The sequence below is a fragment of the Pogona vitticeps genome, chromosome 2 (assembly GCF_051106095.1).
Source record: "Pogona vitticeps strain Pit_001003342236 chromosome 2, PviZW2.1, whole genome shotgun sequence".
Taxonomy (NCBI): domain Eukaryota; kingdom Metazoa; phylum Chordata; class Lepidosauria; order Squamata; family Agamidae; genus Pogona; species Pogona vitticeps.
In genome coordinates, this window is record NC_135784.1 from 27,809,084 (window position 1) to 27,830,824 (window position 21,741).

General features: G+C 42.2%; 2 protein-coding genes across 7 annotated transcripts in view; one reads left to right on the plus strand and one right to left on the minus strand.

Moving 5' to 3' along the window:
• Positions 1–21,741, minus strand: part of LOC144587560 (uncharacterized) — a 107,513-nt gene that overhangs the window by 80,759 nt on the left and 5,013 nt on the right. The gene's annotated exons all lie outside the window — the stretch shown is intronic.
• On the plus strand, positions 1,104–20,331 carry LOC110091250 (zinc finger protein RFP). Of its 5 annotated transcripts, none has more exons than XM_072989083.2 (7): positions 1,104–2,379; positions 4,222–4,317; positions 5,197–5,427; positions 7,916–7,938; positions 12,437–12,552; positions 14,262–14,294; positions 15,220–20,331. In XM_072989083.2, exons 1-7 carry the CDS (start codon positions 1,960–1,962, stop codon positions 15,438–15,440), a joined length of 1,140 nt encoding a protein of 379 aa, XP_072845184.2. In that variant the 5' UTR covers positions 1,104–1,959; the 3' UTR covers positions 15,441–20,331. The 5 variants fall into 5 exon arrangements, with proteins under 5 accessions (XP_072845184.2, XP_020670957.3, XP_020670958.3 ...); XM_020815298.3 differs by having other exon boundaries at positions 1,109–2,379; positions 15,392–20,331; XM_020815299.3 differs by having other exon boundaries at positions 1,114–2,379; positions 15,526–20,331.

The following is a 21,741-nucleotide window of genomic DNA, read 5'->3' on the forward strand; positions in this document are numbered from 1 at the left end:
GTGAAATAATGATCATCCTTCCTCCACTTTACTTCATTTTCTCCTCCCGACCCCTCACTTTTTACAAGTTGCCTGATGAAGACAGGATTCTCGTGAAAGCTTGTGCATTTGTGAATGAATCGGAACAGATCTTTCTGCCCTTTCTGGTAAGCCCAAAGGTATCACCTGTACAGAAGGTTTGTACTGTAATTTATTGGGGATTGACACAGCTATTCCAGCTTCTGTATGATGTGCCTGGAGTCCGTTCTGCATTCGATCCACTTCAACTTCTCACTCTCTCCCGGAACCTATTTTCCATGGTTAAAATTTTAACTACAGATTCTAGGGAAGCAAAAGAGGCAACTGAAAGGAGCTAAGGGAACGGGAACACAATACGTCTGCTCTTCAGTTTAGGGTTAGGCATCCTTCAGTCTCGAGAGACTATGGTAATGTGCTCTGTATGGAGGACTTGGAACAGCGTCTAGTGTGGCTGAGGAGGCCAATTCGAGAGTGACAATCCCTTCCACACTGAAGACAAATCCGGTCTATTCCCTGTCCAGCTCCCTCAGTTTACACACACTAAATGGAAGGAAGCTCAGATTGCATTCGGGCTGCCAGGAAAAGCAGGCGCAGAGCGAGAAGGGCAGCAACAGGAAGCCAAATAGGAGAGAGAGAGAGAGAGATCTTTTTTGACAAGTTCAAAGGCAAATGGGTAGGAAGATGATTCCTTGATATATGGCAGGACATTTGGCTACCAGAAGCAGCTGTGTGGACTAACTGGCACATTTTTTAAAAATTATGATTATAGAAAGAGAAATAATGAAAACAGAAGTGTGTTTACATACAATTCTTGCATATCAAGAGCACCTGACATTTGTACACAGGACTTACAGTATGCATATATATTATTCTCTGCTTTAGATTTACTTGGCCTTTTCCTTTCTTCTGATACATTTCCTTTTTTATATAACTTTATAAAATAGGAGGTGAACTGTTAAGAAAGAAAGAAATTGGCATATATTCTATCCAGATAACAAAGGGGTATAGGTTAAGAGTTCAGGAACCTCTAGGACAGCGATGGCAAACCTACAGGGCACACGAGCCATGCCGAGGCCACTGCTCATGCCAGCCGGGGCGGGGCAGGGCACCGCCGGCTGCCGGGACCCCGCTGGAGCTCCCGCCGCTACCTCGCCCCCTGCCCGAAGGGAGCCTGCGAGCGGGGCTGGAGGCGGTGATCGGGTGGGAGCTAGAGGAGGAGGAGGAGGGCCCGGCCACCCCTCGCGCGGCTGCCCATGGAGTGTGGAATCCGGTACCGTCGGAGACCGAGCGGGCGGGACGGAGCGCAGTGCAGGAAGACCCGGGCGAGAGCCTATATTTGTGGAAGGGGGAGAAAGCCCCCCCCACCCCGGCCGCCCTCCGGAGGACGCGCTGCCCAGAGGGTGCCCCGTGGATTTGGATAGCTTTGGGGGGGGGGTTGAGGCGTCTGGCTGCAGAGCCAAAAATTGGGGAGTTGATGCCGCCGGTCCCCCCCCCCCCCGCCTCCTGGACAGGAGCTGGACTCGATCGATGCAGTTTTGAGCAAATCGGGCTCAAAGAAAGGTTCACCGTCACTGCCCTTAGTATATGTTACTAGTTAGTTGTTACTATTATTAGGGTTTTTTTTGCGGGGGAGGAAAAAAGCTTTCAAATCCACAAAGATGCTGAACAAATTAACAAAGTTGGATAATGTTCGTCTTTTTTAAAAAAAGTCTCCCCTCTTTTCTTCCAATCGGCACTTTTTTAGTGGGTGGGATTAGGTCTGAGACATACGTGTTCCGCCTTTTTCTTTTTTCTTTTTCCCCTCGGCCTTCTGCCAATTGCTGATCGGAGCCAATCCTGAGTCAGGCGGGGAGGAAAGGACGCTGCGCTCGGCTAGAGCTGAAAAAGCTGAGAAACGAAACTTAAAACCTTTCCCACCGCCTTCCTCTGCAGGGAGAGACCATGGCGGACGAGAGCGCACTCCAGCATCTCTGCGATGAAACCACTTGTCCCATCTGCCTGGAGCATTTCAAAGACCCTGTGACCGTTGACTGCGGGCACAATTTCTGCCAGGCCTGCCTCACCCAGTACTGGGGGAAACCTGGCCGAGAGGCCTCCTGCCCTCAGTGCAGGGAACCTTGCCCACAGAGGGACTTCAAGCCCAACCGCCAGCTGGCAAGCATCGTGGAAATCGCCAAGAAATTCTGCCTCCAGAGGACCAGAGGGGCAGAAGCTCTGGGGAGGGTTTGCGAGAGACACCAGGAGCCCCTGAAACTCTTCTGTGAGGACGACCAGGCTCTGATCTGCGTGGTGTGCGACAAATCCAAAGAACACAGGGAGCACAAGGTGATTCCCAAGGAGGAAGCCTTCGAGGAATACAAGGTAAGACATTAAAGGGAATGGGGACTAGAGAATCATGAGGACTGTGTCCCTCTCTCTGAAAGGGACTGGACCCACACAAAGGTTTGGTCCCCCCCCCCTCCAAGTGTGGACCTAAACAGGCGAATAGTTGCCTACATCTGCTATTTCCCCCTTTGTCTAGATTTAAGGATGCAGAAACAAGTCTACTTACTTAGGCATCCCTCAGTGTCAAGAGACTAGGGTAACGTGCTCTGAATAGAGGACTTGGAACAGCGTCTAGTGTGGCTGAGAAGGCCAATTCGAGAGTGACAGTCCCTTCCACACTGAAGACCAATGCAATCTGTCCCCTCTCCAGCTCCCTGGTTTTGCTGGTTTCGGGACTGCCTCTTTGCCTCGGCCGAAACAAGACTGACCTATTATTAAACGGGATGAAGCCGTTGTCTTTAGTGGTAAATGCTGGGTAGTGGGTGATCGCACCTCTGCCCTCCTTGGTTTGGCGGATATTTGTGTTTATGGGTCCCTCCACCTGCCTACTGCCTTTAGTGTGCTAGAGCAATACAATCCAACCTTAACCCAGGTGTTTGGACTGCAATTCCCCTAAGCATTCACTGCCAGCTGTGCTGGCTGGGGTTTCTGGGAGTTGCCGTCTTAAGAACATCTGGGTTACCTAAGGTTGGGAACCACTGTGCTAGAGTAGTGGTCCCCAACCTTGGGCCTTCAGATGTTCTTGGACTACAACTCCCAGAAGCCTTCGCCACCACCTCTGCTGGCCAGGATTTCTGGGAGTTGAAGCCCAAGAACATCTGGAGGCCCAAGGTTGGGGACCACTGTGCTAGAGAGGACGTTGTCTCCTCGCCTGCATTGGAAGTCAGCTTGCACAATTAGCCTGGGTGGCTTCTCCTTTAATACTGCAGGAGGTTGAACTTGTTATTTCTCTCAGGTAGCCTGACTTATTTCCCTGGATTGTTGTGCCAATAAAATGAGTGGAGAGACCCTGGTGAGCCACCACCAGCTCCTTAAAGACAGGTCAGACTGAAAACATAAATGAAACATAAATCAGCCAATCCGTTTTCTTTCTCTAAAAGGAATATAGGCTGAATCAAGATTGTATAAGTCGCATAATGACCCCTAGAAGGTGGTGTGTGGAGAATTGTTTCCACGCTGTGGCTGTCTTCAAATGTGCCAAAGTCCCCCAGGGGGGCCCTCTTTGAGAATGGCTGCAGTACAGAATTCAAGAGGGCTTTTTCAACAACAATAACAAATTAAGAAAAACATTTTTGGAAGCGAGGAGCAGAGAACTGGGAGGCACCTGAATCTCCTATATGCAAAGGTTCATCAATTTTTTTTAAGATTATCAAATAGTGCCAGGAGAGGCATTGTGAAGTTAGTGATGGCGGTGGATAGAGGTCTTTAGGATGAGAAGCTGTGTGAAGAATGGAATAAACTCCTCCTCCTGTTTCCTAGAAATCTTTTGTAGGCTCCCTGTCTTTATAAGCTTGGAATGTTGGCTGAAATCCGGTTCTGCAACTCTGTTTGCACAACAGGGATACTGTCATCATTGGCAGAAAACTACTGCAAAATAAAAGTGTTTTCAGAGTACATGCCACCTGTACACAACATGACAAAGCGGTGTGCACCTCAAATTCCCCAAAGGAAGGCTTTAATCAGCTATTTGCTGCTTCTGCTGCTGCCATCATCACTATTGCACATGTGGATCTGCACAACAGCATTTCAGCCACTGCCTTATAGGATTGAAACCTTAAGTAAACTTTGCCGTTATACTTCGAGGTGTTATGTCACCAGCCACCACAATGAGCCTCAGCAATCATTTTTTTTTTTTTGGTTGTTTGTTTATTTTGGCAGGAAAAAATTGTGAGTCAGTTAGAATTGGTGAACAAAGAGAGAGAACGCATCCTCGTTTCAAAACTGAATGTGGCGACAGAAGGCCAGGATTTACTGGTAGGTGGACGGGCGGACCTGATTCCCTCTGCAGCACGGCTTTCTGCAGTGCATGGCTTGTGAAACGTGCTTGCATGGCTTCTGCTTTGTGAACTTTTAATATATATTGATTTATGCTTATGTAACACCATCGTTTCCTCAGCACTGTCTCGGTCATCCATGACAGTTCTCACACTAATACTTAAAAAAGAAAGAAAGGAAAAGTAAACCCAGTGAGTAAATTTTATGGGGGAGTGACTAGGAAGGCCTAGAATGGAAATGAGTCTGACTGGTTACCAAGGGATGAGGCAGAATGTGTTAAATGAGTAGTCAGTTGACTAGATGGCCGGGGTATAAATGCAAAAAATAAATTAAAGGAAGGAGTCCTGTCAGGGGATGATCACACGGAGACATAGTTCACGATTTGGACTGCTTGTGGAGTGTTCCATCCGGTACGATCCATTTCCTGGCAATCTCATAACATATAGGGACATGTGCTCCCACTCAACCTCAGTCTGTGCCCATATGGGACCTTTTTTGGCCCAGCTGTAGGGCTTCTTCTATTAGGGGCTGGAAGGATCACTTTAAGGGCGGTCACTCCCGTTAAAGCCACCCTTTCTGGTACAATCAGGTGGTGAAATACATTGGTTGAGGAGAGATTTCACACACACACAAAAATATGAATTAAGTATATTTTAAGCTTTTTCATCATTTATGCAGCTGCTGTTACACTGAGTTATTTAAATATGCTTATTCTTTTTGCATATATTAAATGTTATTATCTGTCCAATAAACTATCATTCTGTAATTAAAAACAGATTTAGGAGGCACAATCCACGAAGAATATCATTTGACACCTCAGGGCTCTCCTTTCTCCCTCATTCAATTTTTGCATTTCAGAAACAGACAGAAATAGAGAGAGAGAAAATTGTGGCCGAATTTAAGCAATTGCACCAGTTTCTGGAAGAGCAAGAACGCCTTCTGCTGGCGAAACTGAAAGATCTGGATGATGAGATTAAAGCCACAAGAAATCAACACATAGCAGAGCTGTCGGAGAAAATGTCCTCTATGGAGAATCTTGTCAAGGTGATGGAGGAGAAACAGCAGCAACCAGCTGATGAATTCTTGCAGGTGAGAGCAAAAGAAAGAAAGAAAAATCCAGGTTTTCCTCAAGAAATGGCAATCCTGAATGCTCAATGTATTTATACACTGCATATGGCCTTCAGCCTCTCTGAATGGCCTACCACACCAGTGGAGTCCTCCACAGTGCTGTAGTGGTAAAATATGAAAGTGTATGAGGCCATTCTTCATGAGATGTTTCTAAGCAGAATTCTAAAATGTAAACAGCTGGTTCAATCTGTTTAAATAGCTTCTAGCTGTTTTCACCCGCTCTAGGAGCAGGATTTTACACGGCAGGTGAGACCTATGAGTAAGCTGCCACCGGAGTTGGCCTGTTGAATCAGTGGGGATTTCATGAGGGAACACCTGCATAAATCCCACTGAATCAATGGGCCTATTCTAATTGCAACTTAACTGCTGGATGTATTCGCGAAGGCTTTCATGGCTGGGATCTAATGGTTGTTGTGGGTTTTTCGGGCTCTTTGGCCGTGTTCTGAAGGTTGTTCTTCCTAACGTTTCGCCGGTCTCTGTGGCCGGCATCTTCAGAGGACACAGAGTGCTGTCCTCTGAAGATGCTGGCCACAGAGACTGGTGAAACGTTAGGAAGAACAACCTTCAGAACATGGCCAAAGAGCTCGAAAAACCCACAACAACCATTAACTGCTGGATTTCAGCCTATGTATACAGTAGGTTTTAATTGCCCATTTAAGTCAATTCTGACCCATATTCCTTAAGGTTATCTCAGAGGATCGCTCACCACATACCATTCTTGTGGAAAAAAAATCATTCTCCTTTCACTCATAGGGGAACAAGAAACTTGGGAGCAGCTGGGATGGGAAGCAGATTACATTTTCCTTGCTAATCAAAATGTTTTGCTGCTCTGACTGCTGATGCCATTGAGTATCTCGCCTGCCTCCCAGCTGATGGGCTGTCAACTGGGAGGAAGGGAACACATAACCTCTCTTCTGTTGGCAACATTAGTAATAGAAGAGAAGCCTTGTAAGGATTCTGCTTCTTAAAAGGAGCATTCCACTAGGTGAAGGAGCCAACTTTAGTTACCATATTCCACCACCCTTTGAACCCTAGGTGAAAACTAGAGGGTGCCTGAGTTGGCAACCATGGGCAAGCTTCTAAACCTTGACTTTTCCTACCCCCTTCTACTGGGACAGAAATTTCTTTAGCTGTATACTTTAGCACTTACACACCAGCTAGACCAGGTAGGACACTCCCATAACAAAAGTAGCAATTAGCTCTTGGCTAATGCACCTTCTTTAGATGCCTCATCCTTGTTCCCCCCCCCCCCCAAGAATCACATGAGCGTGATAGGGCTGGTGGTGGGTGATTAAGTGGATTTCCAGTGAGGCTGGCTGGTGGGGGGGGGACTTTTGAGCTGATGGGGAGCATTTGGGCTTTTGGAGGGTAAATGGGTGGGAGAGGAAGGTAGCAAGCTGGCAGGGAGCTTGTGGGTTTATGGGGGGTTGATCAGGCTTGTGGGGAGATGATTGGGCTGGTACGGGGAATCAGGATTGGGAGGACTGGGCTTGCAGAGTGGTGATCAGGTGGGCAAGGTGGCAAGCTGGTGGGGGCGATTTGGTGGATGGACGAGGTGTGTTTCTCTGCTCCTGTCAGGAGGGTTCACACATGTGAAGTCAATTCCAATAAATCTTTTCACTTTCACCTCAAAATAAACATACCTCTGGCAGAAAAGCAGAAGAACTCACACCATGGCACCCTATTTCACATATGCACGCTACTCTGTGTGTATAATTAAATTTAAATCATGTTTTTTCCCCAGCAGACCCTGATGCAAAACTGGTTTCTATGGTCAGTGAGATCAGGCTGTCAGTCAGCAAAGGGGGTGGGGGAAGAAAATCCAGTCCACTCTTCCCTGCAGTGAACTTTAGCGTATAGGTTGCTCTTCCACTGCAGCTACTGGCAAGGAGGAAGGACTAAACAGTATCAGGTTTGTTCTTGTGCCTTTATGCAAATACACACATACATACCCTCGGATTCCCAGACAAGCATCATACAGTACATAGTTTTCAGGTCCAAATATGTTTCCTCTTGTGCTCCAAGAAACATTTATAATGAAAGTTGGCATGTTGCATTTGTGATAAAATAGAGCCATTTAACCTATTGTTTCATGTCTCAATACAATTGATTCTTAAGTAGAAACTTCGTAATTAGTGCAACTTTTTGGATTGCCATCATAGAACTATGCAAGTTGCATAGCATAGAAATAAATGTTCGTTTTCTCTCTCTCTCTCTCTCTCTCTCTCTCTCTCTCTCTGCTAATGCTGATGGGAAAAGTAATAGTCTTTTCACTCTCATGCAAGAGTGATTTCCTTTTTGGGGGGGGGGAATGGGTTGTTTGGGTATGTTGAGATATGATTTTCTTTTTGAGAGGGAGGAATTTGTACTTGTCGAATTCTTACTATGATGCATGGAAAGGAGATTGATGCATGTACTTGAATTTCTTCCATTCTTTTTCTTCCACTAGGACATCCGGAGTATTTTACAAAGGTATGTGACTTCATGTTTGGCTCAGTGGGTTGTCTCAGCAGTGACCTCCTTTTCCTAGCACTTTTTAAAAAAAATTAAGGGACTTTTCCTGACGGATGTTCCTCCATCTGCTGCCTAGTTCTGCCTTGGTCAGATGTTCAGCCTGAACAAAGCAGTCTAAATGCATAAACAGGGATAGCAGCTCCACCTCTATACTACCAAAGTTGCCTCACTCAACTCAGACCTTGCCCTGTTGCACAAGATGATCTGGAAAAGAATTCTCCATGCATTTAGTTGAACTTTTCAGAATAATATGCCTTCTCCTTAGTTAAATAATTTGGTGCTAGGTAAAGAATGTAGTGCCCTGGAATACCACCTGCCACTGAAAGAAAAATCAAGAAAATATATATTCTTTGTATCTGTTGAAAGCGCAAGTATTGCCATTTGCATTTCTTATGGTTCATGAGTAGGAACTAGTTTCAGAGTCTCATCTGTGGTTGAAGGTACTCTGTGCTCTCTTCTTGATTTCCTTCACAAGGATGCATTAATATTCATATTAATGAATATGCACATAACAAGATCAATAAACTCCTAGTACAGATTAATGACAACATATATGATACATGCCAAGCTTTTACAACTGTAGTATTTCATTTGGTGTATACAAGCTCCAACGTTGATCCAAAGTGCAAATACAGAAGGGATGGGATCTATTTATTCTCCGCTGGCCGATGAGTCAGGGACAGTGAGATGATCAGCAAGGCAGGGGGGGCTGTGCTGTAGTAAAGGCAAGAAATCTATTTCTTTCTTTCTTTCTTTCTTTCTTTCTTTCTTTATTTCTTTATTTATTTATTTATTTATTTATTTATTTATTTATTTATTTATTTATTTATTTATTTATTTATTGGATTTTTACCCCACCCCTCTAGACCATGTCTACTCGGGGCGGCTTACAAAATAAAACAGAACAGTATTAAAAATATATATATAAAATCATAAAAATTACTATTACAATTTCAATTAGAACAGTTAATTTAAAGAAAGGATTACCAAGATGGAATAGCATAAGAAAGGGGAAAAAATAAGCCCTAAATATGTTGTCATTAATCTGTACTAGGAGTTTATGGATCTTGTTATGTGCATCCCTAAACGGCTTGGGCCCTGGATACCTGAAGGATCACCTCCTTCCATATGAACCTACCCAGCAGTTAAGATCTAGCCAGGGGGCCCTTTTGAATGAGCCGTCCCTTAAGGAGATAAGAGGGACGGCTTGTAGACAAAGGGCCTTTTCGGCAGCTGCCCCCAGACTATGGAACGCCCTCCCCGGGGGAGATTCGTCTGGCGCCGACGCTGATGACGTTTTGGCGCCAGGTCAAAATCTTTCTGTTCCAGAAGGCTTTTAATTGAAATAATATCAACTGTGAGTCCTGATGGCAATTTTTAGAGTATATCTTAATTGCATTTTAATTGTTTTTATGATGTCTTATATCCTTGTTATATTTTAAATTGTTTTATTTTATACGTTGTATGCCGCCCAGAGCAGTCTATTGACTAGATGGGGGGATATAAATTCAATAAATAAATAAATAAAATATTTTATAACTTTATTTTAATTGTTGTAAGCCGCCCAGAGACCTTTGGGTAGTGTGGGCGGCATATAAGTTAATAAATAAATAAATAAATAAATAAATAAATAAATAAATAAATAAATAAATAAATAAATAAAAATATGTCTGTTCATTAATATTTCATGTTGTTAACTGTACAGATAAGTAAAAAAAATTGCTGTAACTGTCCCAGGGCAGCTGTTTCCAAATTAATATGTACAGTGGTGTCTCACACAACGATGTTAATTGGTTCCAAAAAAATCAACGTTGTGTGAAACATCGTTCTGTGAAACACCATTTCCCATAGGAATGAATTGAAAACCGGTTAATCCGTTCCAATTGGAACAGATTGCCGTCTTTAAGTGAAAAAACCCATAGGAAACATCGTTGAGTGAAACAATGTTTCCTCCACTGGAATGTATTGAAGCCGACTCAATACATTTCAATGGCTTTGCGAAGTCCTTTTTCGCTCCTGTAAAAGTGCCTTACAGTGTTTGGAACAGGTTTTAAATGCTTGCATTCGTTAGCCCACCTCCTGAACCCTATGCAAACTTAATTTGATGTTGTTCTGAGTCCTTAATTTTTAGTGATTTTTTGAATTTTCTCTCATTGGAATGTATTGAACTTTCCGTCCAATGCATTCCAATGAGAGAAAATTCAAAAAATCACCAAAAATTAAGGACGACTCAGAACAACACCAAATTAAGTTTGCATAGGGTTTATGAGGTGGGCTAACAATTGCAAGCATTTAAAACCTGTTCAAAACATTGTAAGACCCTTAAAAATGAGTGAAAACGGAAGAGCTTCAAAAGCACAGTGCTTTTGAAGTCTTTTCCGATGTCCCTTTTCGCTCATTTTTAAGTGTCTTACAATGTTTGGAACAGGTTTTAAATGCTTGCAATCGTTAGCCCACCTCCTGAACCCTATGCAGACTTAATTTGGTGTTGTTCTGAGTTGTCCTTAATTTTTGGTGATTTTTTGTTTTCCCTATTTAAATGCATTGAACTGACCATTCAATTGATTTAAATAGGGAAAATAAAAAAATCACCAAAAATTAATGAAGACTCAGAACAAAACCAAATTCAGTTTGCACATGTTTCACAAGGTGCACTATGGAATTCAAGCATTTAAAACAGGTTTCAAACATTTTAAGACACTTTTAAATGAGCAAAAATGGACATCGTTAAGTGAAATTCCCCCATAGAGAACATCGTTAAACGATGGGGGAAATTCCTCAAAAAAATCCATCGCTGTGTGAATTCATCGTTGTATGAAGCAATCGTGCGAGGCACCACTGTATTTTTATTTTCTGCTTCGCTCCTGAAGGGTGCCACGGCTGAAACCTGTCAAACCTGAGCTTTTTAGATAAGAATGAAGTCTGCATTGTCAACATTTTTATACCTCTTGAAACCCAGCCTCCCATTTGTACTTTTGCTAACATAAAACAGATAACAAGTTAGATTAAGTACTAATAAAACAATTGAGACATTTGGAATGTTTAAACTATTAAGAAAACTAAAGAAGGCGTGAATTAGATAAAGGGCTAATGGGCTCAGATGTTAATTTGGCACGTTCTGAAACGCCTGAGAAAAAACGGGCCTCCCTCAGGCTCAACACCCTCAGCCGGCCTGTGTGCAAAGTGTGTGTAGGATGGGCAGTCCCTGTTGGGAATATTCTGCCATTTACCGGGAGCCTAAATTTTTTATAGCCAATTAACTTGAGACCTTCCCCGGCATATTTGCATAAAAAGGAACTTTTAATGGGGTCCAAAAAACACAATATATTATTTTTTATAATATAATTCTAATCTAATATATTAATATTAATATAATGCATAATTATGGTGTAAATCTGCTTCTACCAGTTAAAATTGGAAAAAAAAATACACATTGAGTTTTATTTTTTTATATTTTTTTTGGTTGTGGAAGCTACCTTCTCTTCATGTCTCTTCCCAACAGAAAAAGCCCCTTCAGTGCAACTTAAATTTAGTTTTCATGTTTTTGTCATGCATTTGTGGCTATAGTTTTCCCATAGCTGTAACCTTTGGATGTTTTCAACAACTTTGAAGTATTTTATGCATATGGAACATAGAAGCAACGTGGAAATAAAGCTTGTAGAATTAGATAAGCTGATGTTGCCTGTAATTATTGCAACAGTGAAGCAACTTCCACTTTGATATCAAGATAAATTTTGATAGGATTGAAAATGGTTTTCTGATTTCATTCTGGAATTAACCCTTTCTGTGATAAATGCCTGCTGTGATAAGCACAGGCTTCTGAATTTTCCTAGAGATCTGTCAAGGTCTTTAGGGTTCTTAGGAAGGTATCAGACTTTCTGGCCTTATATTTAAATGGAATTGTAAGAGCTCACAGCCTAAGGAATCTTGTACTCACGCTTTGAAAATGGTAGCTCTCTCATTATCTGCTTTCTTTACTTTATGATCTCTGCATTTTCCTTATGGAATAGATATTGCTAGAAACTATTGAAGATTCATAAGAAAATAAATATATCTTTTTGGTCCTTCTTTTCTGTTCTGATTTTGAACATTATGCTCTGTGCAAAGCCCTCATCAAAATGTAAATAAGATTATTTGAACTGTTTGGTTTGGTTTTGACAACAGTGTTGATAAAAAAGGGCTAGGAATATGGGATTTTATATTTATTTTTATCTGTAAATTTCATATGTAAGCAATATATGTAAGTATCTGGCATGTAGTGCATATTATAAACTTGCAGTGTATAATGGTTGTGTTGGCCTTTTGCTAAAACAAACTATTTTTATCTGCTTTCTTTGCAGGTCTTTTTGAGCATTTTGCTTCCTCATCCCACATTTTCTTCCTCATCTTTATCTCTGAACTAAGAGACGTGAGGATGGGCAGACTGACAGCAAGTTTCTCTTGCTTTTTTTCTTAGGTGTGATGCAAACGAATGGGTGAAATCACCAGTTTTCTCTCCCGAATTAAAAGAGCGACTTGAGAAGTTCTCCAAAATACATCCTTTCCTGAAACCTGTCATTAAAACTTTCCAAGGTAACTGAACAGCCAATGCGTGAATTTTTAGAAATAATTTTAAAGTATAGCTCATTCAGTTCCACTGGTTCATCCTAGTGATGGGATTTAAAACAAATTTTAGACAACAAATTCCATCCTGGGACTGCTCCTCCACATACAGACGCCTAGTGGTGGATCACGTGGTAGAAAGGCCTCAGCGGGAAGGCTTTGAGGTAGAACTAGGCAGAGATCCACCTACTTTCCTGTTCAGAAAAGAAATCCGAATTAACACAGGAAACTTAGGTGAAGCAACTTCTTTGGCAGTTGAGTTGTTTCAATGGGCCTACACTAGTTGTGACCTACTACACTAAGCAATGCGTTCCGGGCAATAAAAACAAGTACAGTGGTGCCTCGCTTAGCGATCGCTCCGTTGAGCGATGAAATCACTTAGCGACGGGGTTTAAGTAATGGCAAAAGCGATTGCTTAGTGATGTTTCCTATGGAGAAAATTCGCTTTGCGATGATCATGGGGAAGCGATCATCGCAAAGCGCCCATTTTCGGCCAGCTGATCGGCGGTTTCAAAATGGCAGCCGGAAAAACAAAATGGCTGCCTGCTGTGTTGCCTCGCTTTAGAGGCATCGAAAATGGCCACCCCATGGAGGATTTTTGCTTAAGGTTAGTTTTTAAGCCCATAGGAATGCATTAATGGCGTTTTAATGTGTTTCTATGGACTTTTTAAATCCGTTTAGCGATGAAATCACTTAGCAACGTTTTTTCCTGCACGGATTAACATCACTAAGTGAGGCACCACTGTACAACATTCTGTCATCCTTCTACCCGGAGTAACTGATGGAGAGGAATTAGGAGCATTGCACATTCACACATTTTTTCCATAGATGTTACTTTTATACGACTTTAAAAAACGGGATAAGGAGGAAAATGGAAAATTCTTGGCTGCCTTGCAAAGTTGATGAAGAGAAGCACAAGCATGCCGTAAAACCACCCAGTGATCTTTCAGGGGAGAGACTGATTTGTTTTCACCCCACACTCACTGAATAATTCAAAAAATAATGACTGAAAAATTAACCAGCCTTTCAAGGAAAATTAGTGAAGGACTTCTCTGGAAGGATGTAGAAGGTGCATCCTTTTTGGGGGAGGGCAAAGTTTTTAAGAAAGAAAAGAAAGTGTAACTAAATGAAATTTTCCTAGATTTAGACATGAAATCCAGTGGACTTCTAAAGCAAAGGATGAAAGCCCCTCTCAGCCTCTCCTCTGTCTTCCTACCTTGTGAAAAGTGTCACCATCCCCTCATTTAAAAAATGAATTTACCACTAGCGGAAACAAGAGAAACTTCTGACTGAAGTTTTTTTTTAAGAAAAAAAGGATGGCCTTTGTAGAAATCTCTCTACGTTATCTAATTTGCTTTCAAACGGTGGATAAGTGAATCAGTGGATACTGGTCCCATTGTTGAGGAGGTTCTATTGTATTATGGGAGAAGGAGAAAAGTTCCTTCTTGTTCATTTCCCCCATACCGTACGTGGTTTTATATATTCCTGCTTTCTTAAATGAAAACTGCTCTAGGTTCCTGGCCAATGCCATGTCCTTTTGCGTTGCTAACATGCAGCTTCTGTCAAGTTCATTCAGAATCTTCATAACTCTTAGGCTGAAAATGACATCTTAAAGCAGGACTGTTGGAGTCTACTTGTGTCACCACTAATTTATCTCTGTTAACTTTCTTCTTTCCTAGATACTGTGCTGTCCAGAATTCGAGAAAACGAAGGTAATCATATTTCCACACGGTTGGCAATGTTTTGGGTTTGGATTTGATTCCCCCCCCTCTCTTTTTGCTCATAAAGAGGGAGAAGGGAGGTGATCAGAGAGGCTGCGTAAAAATAATCCTATGCCCTCAAGTCAATTCTGACTTATAGTGACCCTTTTCAGAATTTTCTAGGTAGAGGTACTCAGAAGTGGTTTCCCATTCCCTTCTTCTGGGGGTCACCCTGGGATTGTGCAGCTTGCCCAAGGTCACCCAGGCTGGCTCTACTCATAGGAGGCAACTCCCAACCTCTGGCTCTGCAACCAGCCACCTAAACCAGAGAGCTATCCAGCCAGTTCAGAGGGACTGTAGCTAAATGAAAACTATACAGTGGTGCCTTGCAAGACGATGTTAATTTGTTCCGTGAAAATCGCTGTTAAGCGAAAACATTGTCTTGTGAAACATGTTTTCCCATTGAAATGCATTGAAAACCTGATAATCCGTTCCAATGGGAATGGATTGTCATCGTAAAGCGAAAATTCCCATAGGAAACATTGTTAAGCGAAACGTGGTTCCCAAGCGAAGACAGCTGTCTAACGAAACAGAGACCATTAAAAGACTCGTATAGTGAAGCAAGACCAAGCTGTCAAAACATCTTAAAGCAAAAAATAGGGACCTAAAATTTAATCATCTTGCGAGGCAAGGTCCCTAACATCGTAAAGCAAAAATCACCCATAGGAAACATCGTTAAATGAAGCGCAAGATTGCTCCGAAAACTTCATCGTAAAGCTAATTTGTTGTCATGCGAAGCAATCTTCTTGCGAGGCACCACTGTAATTAGGTTTTGATCTAATGAATTTGGTCATTGCATTGCACAAGAATATACTGTATGAATTTTTTTAAGTGCACACATAATTTTATAAGGCTTTCTAATGTCACCTTCATTCAGCCTGGAGGCATGCGGTGCATCACAGCCTCTCCCAATTTGAAGAGACCCTTGCCCAGCAGGCTAAGGCAAAGAGGCAGTCACAAAAGCAGCAAAATCAGGGAGCTAGACAGGGTACAGATTGTATTTGTCCTAAGTGTGGAAGGGATTGTCACTCTGGAATTGGCCTTCTCAGCCACACTAGACGCTGTTCCAAGTCCTCCATGCAGAGCACGATACCATAGTCTCTCAAGACTGAAGGATGCCTATGATGAATGTCACCTTCCCAGCACCATTAAAAGCCACATGGATTGTATCTTTTACTCCTAGGGGATTTGCTGCAGCAGTTTGAATATGTTGACACCTTGGGATGAACAAATCTGGGGGCTTTGCTTTCTTCCATTTCACGTTCTGACTATCAGATATATGAGAAAAGTTGTGAATTGTAGATGGTTCTTCTCAAAGCCAAACTGAAACAATGTCTTCCTGGCTGGTTCTGATATTCTTACTTAAGGGAATCATGTTGTACCTGCATGCAATCAATATTTTAAACATGAAACAAAATACATTTTTATTTAGTAATTAGATAACATTTACATACCAGTACTGTCATATTGTGCATCACACTTAGCTTTGAGCAGATCACTTTACTAAGCCTCTGGGCTCAGAAAGCTTTGACATTACCAGTCCCTGTTGCATCTGAGCATTGCCTACAGGCTCCACCTCCAATGAGCTGTGTTCCAGTTGGTTTATTCAGCATCAACTGATGTCAGTTACATAAGGCTAGTTATTGGAGGAAGCGAAGTCTCCTGACTGTAGGAAGCTAAGCCTCGTGATTGGAGGAAGCCTGTTTGCAGAGGCAAGGTATGGGCAGTTTTGCAATCATGCGGTTCTCTCCTTGGCTTACCTCCGTGTATAAGATGACCCTCAATTTTTGTTATTCATAGTTTTTGGCATACGCAGGAGCAGAACCGATGCCTTGCGGATACCATCATCCTAAATTCTAAATTAAATTCTAAACTTTGAATTTTGAATCGTATGTAGATTATGTTACTAGCTTATTATCCTATAACTGTGCTAGATGTATTCCTGTGGTTTAATACCCCAATGAAGTTATTTATGGTCCTACTGTAATATAATTTAATGGCAATTTTTGGTAATTATAGAGGTCCTCTTTCCATCCTTTTAATAGATTAAAAAATACTGTAAAGGAAATTTTGGGGAAAGAAGAGGGGAATATCTTGGCTAAATGTACTCCAAAGGGAAAATTGGACAAGAAAGTGGACTAGAAAAGTAGGAGAAACTAGAAAACTGACAAAATTTGAGGAGATCATTGAGCAAAGACAAGTTCAAGAGGAAGGAAACAAAAGGGCACAGTTAGTGAAATTTGTAAGATTTAACACAGGTTGGATCTGAAAAAGCTATGTTGAAAAGCCAGTGGCAGGAGGACTTAGAGGAAGAGGTTAAAGGTGAGGATTGGAACAAAATGTGGTCACAAAGAATAATGAAGAATATGTTTATAAGGTAAAATAAAACTGTCATAAGGTTGCATGGAGATGGTACTTAACCCCAGAAAAATTGACTACAATACTGCATTTTTCCATCTATAATACACTACTTTTTCCTAAAACCATTACCGTAAAAATTGAGAGGCATCTTTTACACAGAAGAAGCTGAGATAGCTGAGGAAAGAACAAAACATCACATACCTTGCCTCTGTAAATAGGCTTCCTTTATCCATAAGGCTTAGTTTCCTACAGTCAGGAAACTTCGCTTGCTCCAATCACGAGCCTTATGGAACTGGCGTCAGCTGATCCTGAACAAACCAAATGGAACACAACTCATTGGAGGTGGAGCCTGTAGGCTCAAGATTCAACTGAGACAAAATGTCTGCCATTCTGAGCCCAGAGGCTGAATCCTCAAAGCTAAGTTTTCTTAATTTGGGGGTTAGAAAATTGGGGGAGGTGTCTTATATATGGGGGCATGTTATAAACGGAAAATTATAGTAAATAAAAATGTGCCGTCTCAATGTTAGTGATGTTAAAAGGAAAAGGGGACCTATATGCATATGTGGTGGACTTGTGAAATGAGAAAGAAAGAGTGGGCACTTTAAAAAAAAAGAAATTAGAGAAATTCTTGAATATAATATTCAAATATCACCACTTATTGCCCTCCTAAATATAATTAAGAAGGACCATCTTAAAAAATAATAGAAAGAGTTAATAATTATAATGGTCACATTAGCAAGATTAATATTTGCAAAGAATTGGAAAAGTGACAAACAAATTAATGTTGAAGACTGGTATAAAGAAATGTGGAGTTTAGCGATTAATAAGCTAACCTGTGAAATGAAAATAAGAAGGGGAATAACAAAGTGTAATGATTTTAAAGAGGCATGGAATTTATATTTGGAGTATGTCTTTGTGAAAGGGAAAGGTCATAAGCCAGCAGAAGAATCCATGTATTTTTGGAGTGGAATGGGGTGAAAAGGGATTAAAATGATATTTTTGGTTACCTAGTCCCAAGGGTGAAGGTGGCACAGGTAGGGAATTTAAAAAGGAAGAAGAATCCTAAGTCTGTTCCTGTCGCCCTTTGCTTATGTTTCTTTTCTGTCACTAATAATTTTAAGAGCTTCTCAATTAATGATCTCGGAAATGGTCCTACAAACTGAAGGTCTTGTTTAGTCTGACCGGATGTAGTTCTCCATCTACAAATTCTTTTCTTGTTGATCACCATTAAACTGAAATAAAGCTTGTGGCACCTGAGCAGCTCCTACTATCCAAGCCCACCTCATGCTCCTTCTAACATTGATCTTTTCCTCTCTTGCACAGAATGTTTAACTGGAGATATGGCTGTTCCCAGACTATTTCTGTCATCATTATCATGTCAAACACAAGGAAGACAGTCTTTTGGTTTTGGCAATCATTTGGGTCAGGGTTTCGGGTTTTCTCTTAGGGCTCCTATCATGGAAATGTATTATTGTTGGTCCAGTACGATGGGGACTGAGAGAATCAACTCAGGAAGACATTCCTGGGTGGTGGATGTGGGACAGAGAAGATACTGGACTGTGGGAGTAGCCAAAGAGGATTTAAGAGAACTGAGCCAGTTCTATTTAAGACCTGAGCAAGGGGTCTGGGCTGTGGGGAAGTTGTCACTAAACAGTGATCCATACAGTGCTAATGATGACACATACTGTGCATTCCCTCCTCCTGGAATACCTCTGGGGCAGTTCTGGATACCCAGCAACTTCAAGATCAACAACCCTTCTGTTTCTCCGACAAGGATCCGTTTATCGCTCGACTATGAACAAGGATCGGTGACCTTTTCTGATGCTGATACACATGACCTCATCTATACTTTCAACAACGCCTCATTTGCCGGGGCAAAACTTTGCTCCTGGCTTAGTGTGGGACAGATGTTAAAGTGGCAATGCTCTTTGCCTCACCAGCTGACAAAGCCCACGCCCTTTGGATTTTCTTGAACCGAAGACTGGTTGGGGGGGCAGGGTCCATGTGTGGGTGGCGGGGTGGGGTCCGTGCATGGGGGGTGGGGCACGCTTGCAGGATTGGGGGGGCACACGCATGTGCAGAAAGGCGGGGGGATACACTTATGTGCATGCACAGAGGGGCGGGGTGCACTCGTGCATATGCACAGAGGGATGCGGTGCGCTCAGAGGGGAGGGGGCACCCGCGCATGCCGGTGGCGGGCCGTGCATGTGGGGGTGGCAGGAGATCTGTCTCCACGGCTCAGTTGTGCCATGGCTGCGGACTGGCACTGGGCTGCAGACCGGGGCTTGGGGACCCTTGCTTTAGATGATGGTGAGAAGTTTAAAGCACAATCTTGGTGGTCAAAAATGACAAGTTGGCAGCTGTGCACAGTTGCCATGCCTGGTCACATCAAACCACCACAGCAGCTTTGTCACCATGGTGGCTTTCTCACTTTCTCAGATTAAATCCTTTCTGGTCAAGTTTTTGAATTGGAAGGTGGGAAGCAAATGGATTGAGAACTTAACCAGCCATTTTGGCCCCTATTACAGGGAAAGTAACCCCCAATTAAGGGTCTGCTGCTTAAATATGTAACTGAGCATCTATTCAACCCCTAGTATGCTAAGAGAAAGGTACCTTTTCAAGGTGGGAGTAGCACTGAGCCAAAAGTTTCCTTCATTGTTCATTCTCATTCAATCTGACAGCAAATAAATTTGTTCAGAAACATTTTTATTTTTAAAATTGAAATGACCTATCGTTTAATTTTTAATTCAGCCATTAGTATAACTCAGAGGGGGGGGGGGTGGGAAAATTATATTATGTTTGTTTGCATATATTTATCGCTGAAAATTATTCATAGTTGGAAATTTTCTACATAGTTCTTCATAATAATATTTAACCTTTTTCCCATCGTCTGATTAAGGGCTCTGAAAATTGCTATTGCTTATATTTGTGGCTTGTGTATATCATGAAATCGTGCCATATTATGCAAGCAGGGGGGGAAATAATTTTGGTTTATAATCACTGCCTGACTACATGGGAATTTGTCCTGCTGTTTGGTCTGCTCTGGGAACAGACTGGCTCACTCCTTTTGCCAATGATCAGACAACACAACTGTCAGCGTGAACCAGCTTGTCCCCAGATTATTCCTACCCACACCTTTCTAGCTCCCTTTCAGGGGCTTCTGTTTACTTAGGTTCAGCTAGGATCACCCCACTTTGATTCAGTGCCAGTATGTGGAATTACTGGGATCAAACTAAAGCAGCTGGCTGGCTGGCTAGCTGTCCCTTTGATGAAGCTTCTCAACAATCATAGTGATCTTGCTTCTTGCTGATTTTGAGAAATGGAAACATTCTGCTTGGCTGTCCTTTGAAGGGCAAGGGGGAGGAAGTTTTGCATTTCTTTTTAATTATTGCTTATAGCAATGCTTTGAAAGGTTTTTTTTTTTAAAAAGACCTGTCAGAGCATCGCTGATGTACTGTGTCATTTAGCAACCATTAAAAAGACTGTAGATAGATAGATAGATAGTTTATATCAGGGAGAGTAAGGTCTGTTGTGAGAAAGTTGGCTTGTGTACTTAATGTAACCTAACCTAAAGTCTGTGCAGATAACCAGCTGTTATTGTCAATAAAGTAGAATCTCAGGTTGCGAACGCCTTGGTTAACGTCATTTTCAGTTTACGAAAGAAAATCCATTGAAAATAATGCCTTGGTTTACGATTTTATTTTATTTTTATTTATTTTTTGCAATATGAAGCAAGTTTCCCCAGGATGCATTGCACCTGGGAGGTTTATAGAGCTGCCCTCATGCATGCATTCCTATGGGAAACCATGTTTTGGTTTGCGAATTTTTTGCAATACGAAACGTCTTGGAGAACGCATTAAATTCATAAACTGAGTTAAGGTAAAGGTTCCCCTTGACATTTAATCCAGTCGTGTCCAACTCTAGGGACATGTTTCCAAGCCATAGAGCCAGCTTTTGTCTGTAGACAGTTTCCATGGTCACGTGGCCGGTGCGATTAGACACGGAACGCTGTTACCTTCCGACCGAGGTAGTACCTATTTATCTACTTGCATTTACATGCTTTCGAATGGCTAGGTTGGCGGGAGCTGGGACAAGCGACGGGAGCTCACTCCGTCGCGTGGATTCGATCTTACGACTGCTGGTTTTCCAACCTTGCAGCACAGAGGCTTCTGCGGTTTAACCCGCAGCACCACCACATCCCGTATCTGCCAGTTAGCCATATTAATAATTAATTCATTGAGTAAACCACTATTCAATTTTTTTTAAAAAAAGCAAAGTGTTGGTAGAGGTGAATTTAGTATGTCTCAGCTAAGTGCAATAGGAAGATTGTTTAATACAGACTCATACAAGAAAACATGATGGCAGTCTCAGACGTTGTTACAGTTACAACACCTTCCTAGAGAATTCTGGGAGGTGCAAGCCTGTTCACTTTTACCCATCAGTGCCATTTCTTCATATGAAATATAGTATATCTGATTTCCACAGAAGAAGGCCAAGATCCCTAGCTGTCTTTATTAAGACAGCTGCGTTTTCATTTACCCGTGGAGATTCCTGCCTCAAATTCCTCAGCAATACATCCAAACATGGGATGAGATTCCTTGGGTCTCATTCCTATCTCCTAACACTTTCTCCATAGCCCAAAGGTGACCCATCCCCAGTTGGATTCTTTGGATCTTACAACAAAGATAAGAAAATCAGAGATTTTTTCCTAGGAACTTCCCACACCAAGAAAATTGAAGAATGGGCTCTTTTGTCCCAGTCAATCAATCATTATCATTCCCAGTAAGTAAGTGGCCCCCAGTCCCTCTCTATGATGGTTCAGAACCAGGAAACTTTGTTTTAACAGAATCAACTTGTAGGGGCAACAGACCCAGACAAAGCAAAGAGCCGAAGGGCACCTGGGAGTTCAGCTTCATTTCAGGTCTTTTTCCTTTCAGTTCTATGGGGTAGAGTGGAGCCCCCTGCTCTTCTATCAAGTCCAGGACCCCTCCTAGGTGGTCCAGAGGGAACATGAACTTGGTAGAGCAAGGGTGCCGTG

What these genes read in the sequence shown, in the direction of transcription:
- LOC110091250 (XM_078388668.1), top strand. Translation starts at nt 1,960, where the DNA reads ATGGCGGACGAGAGCGCACTCCAGCATCTCTGCGATGAAACCACTTGT. An exon ending in AAGCCTTCGAGGAATACAAG is followed by an intron (nt 2,380 to 4,221) that starts GTAAGACATTAA and finishes TTATTTTGGCAG; the next exon opens with GAAAAAATTGTGAGTCAGTT. An exon ending in ATCCGGAGTATTTTACAAAG is followed by an intron (nt 7,939 to 12,436) that starts GTATGTGACTTC and finishes TTTTTTTCTTAG; the next exon opens with GTGTGATGCAAACGAATGGG.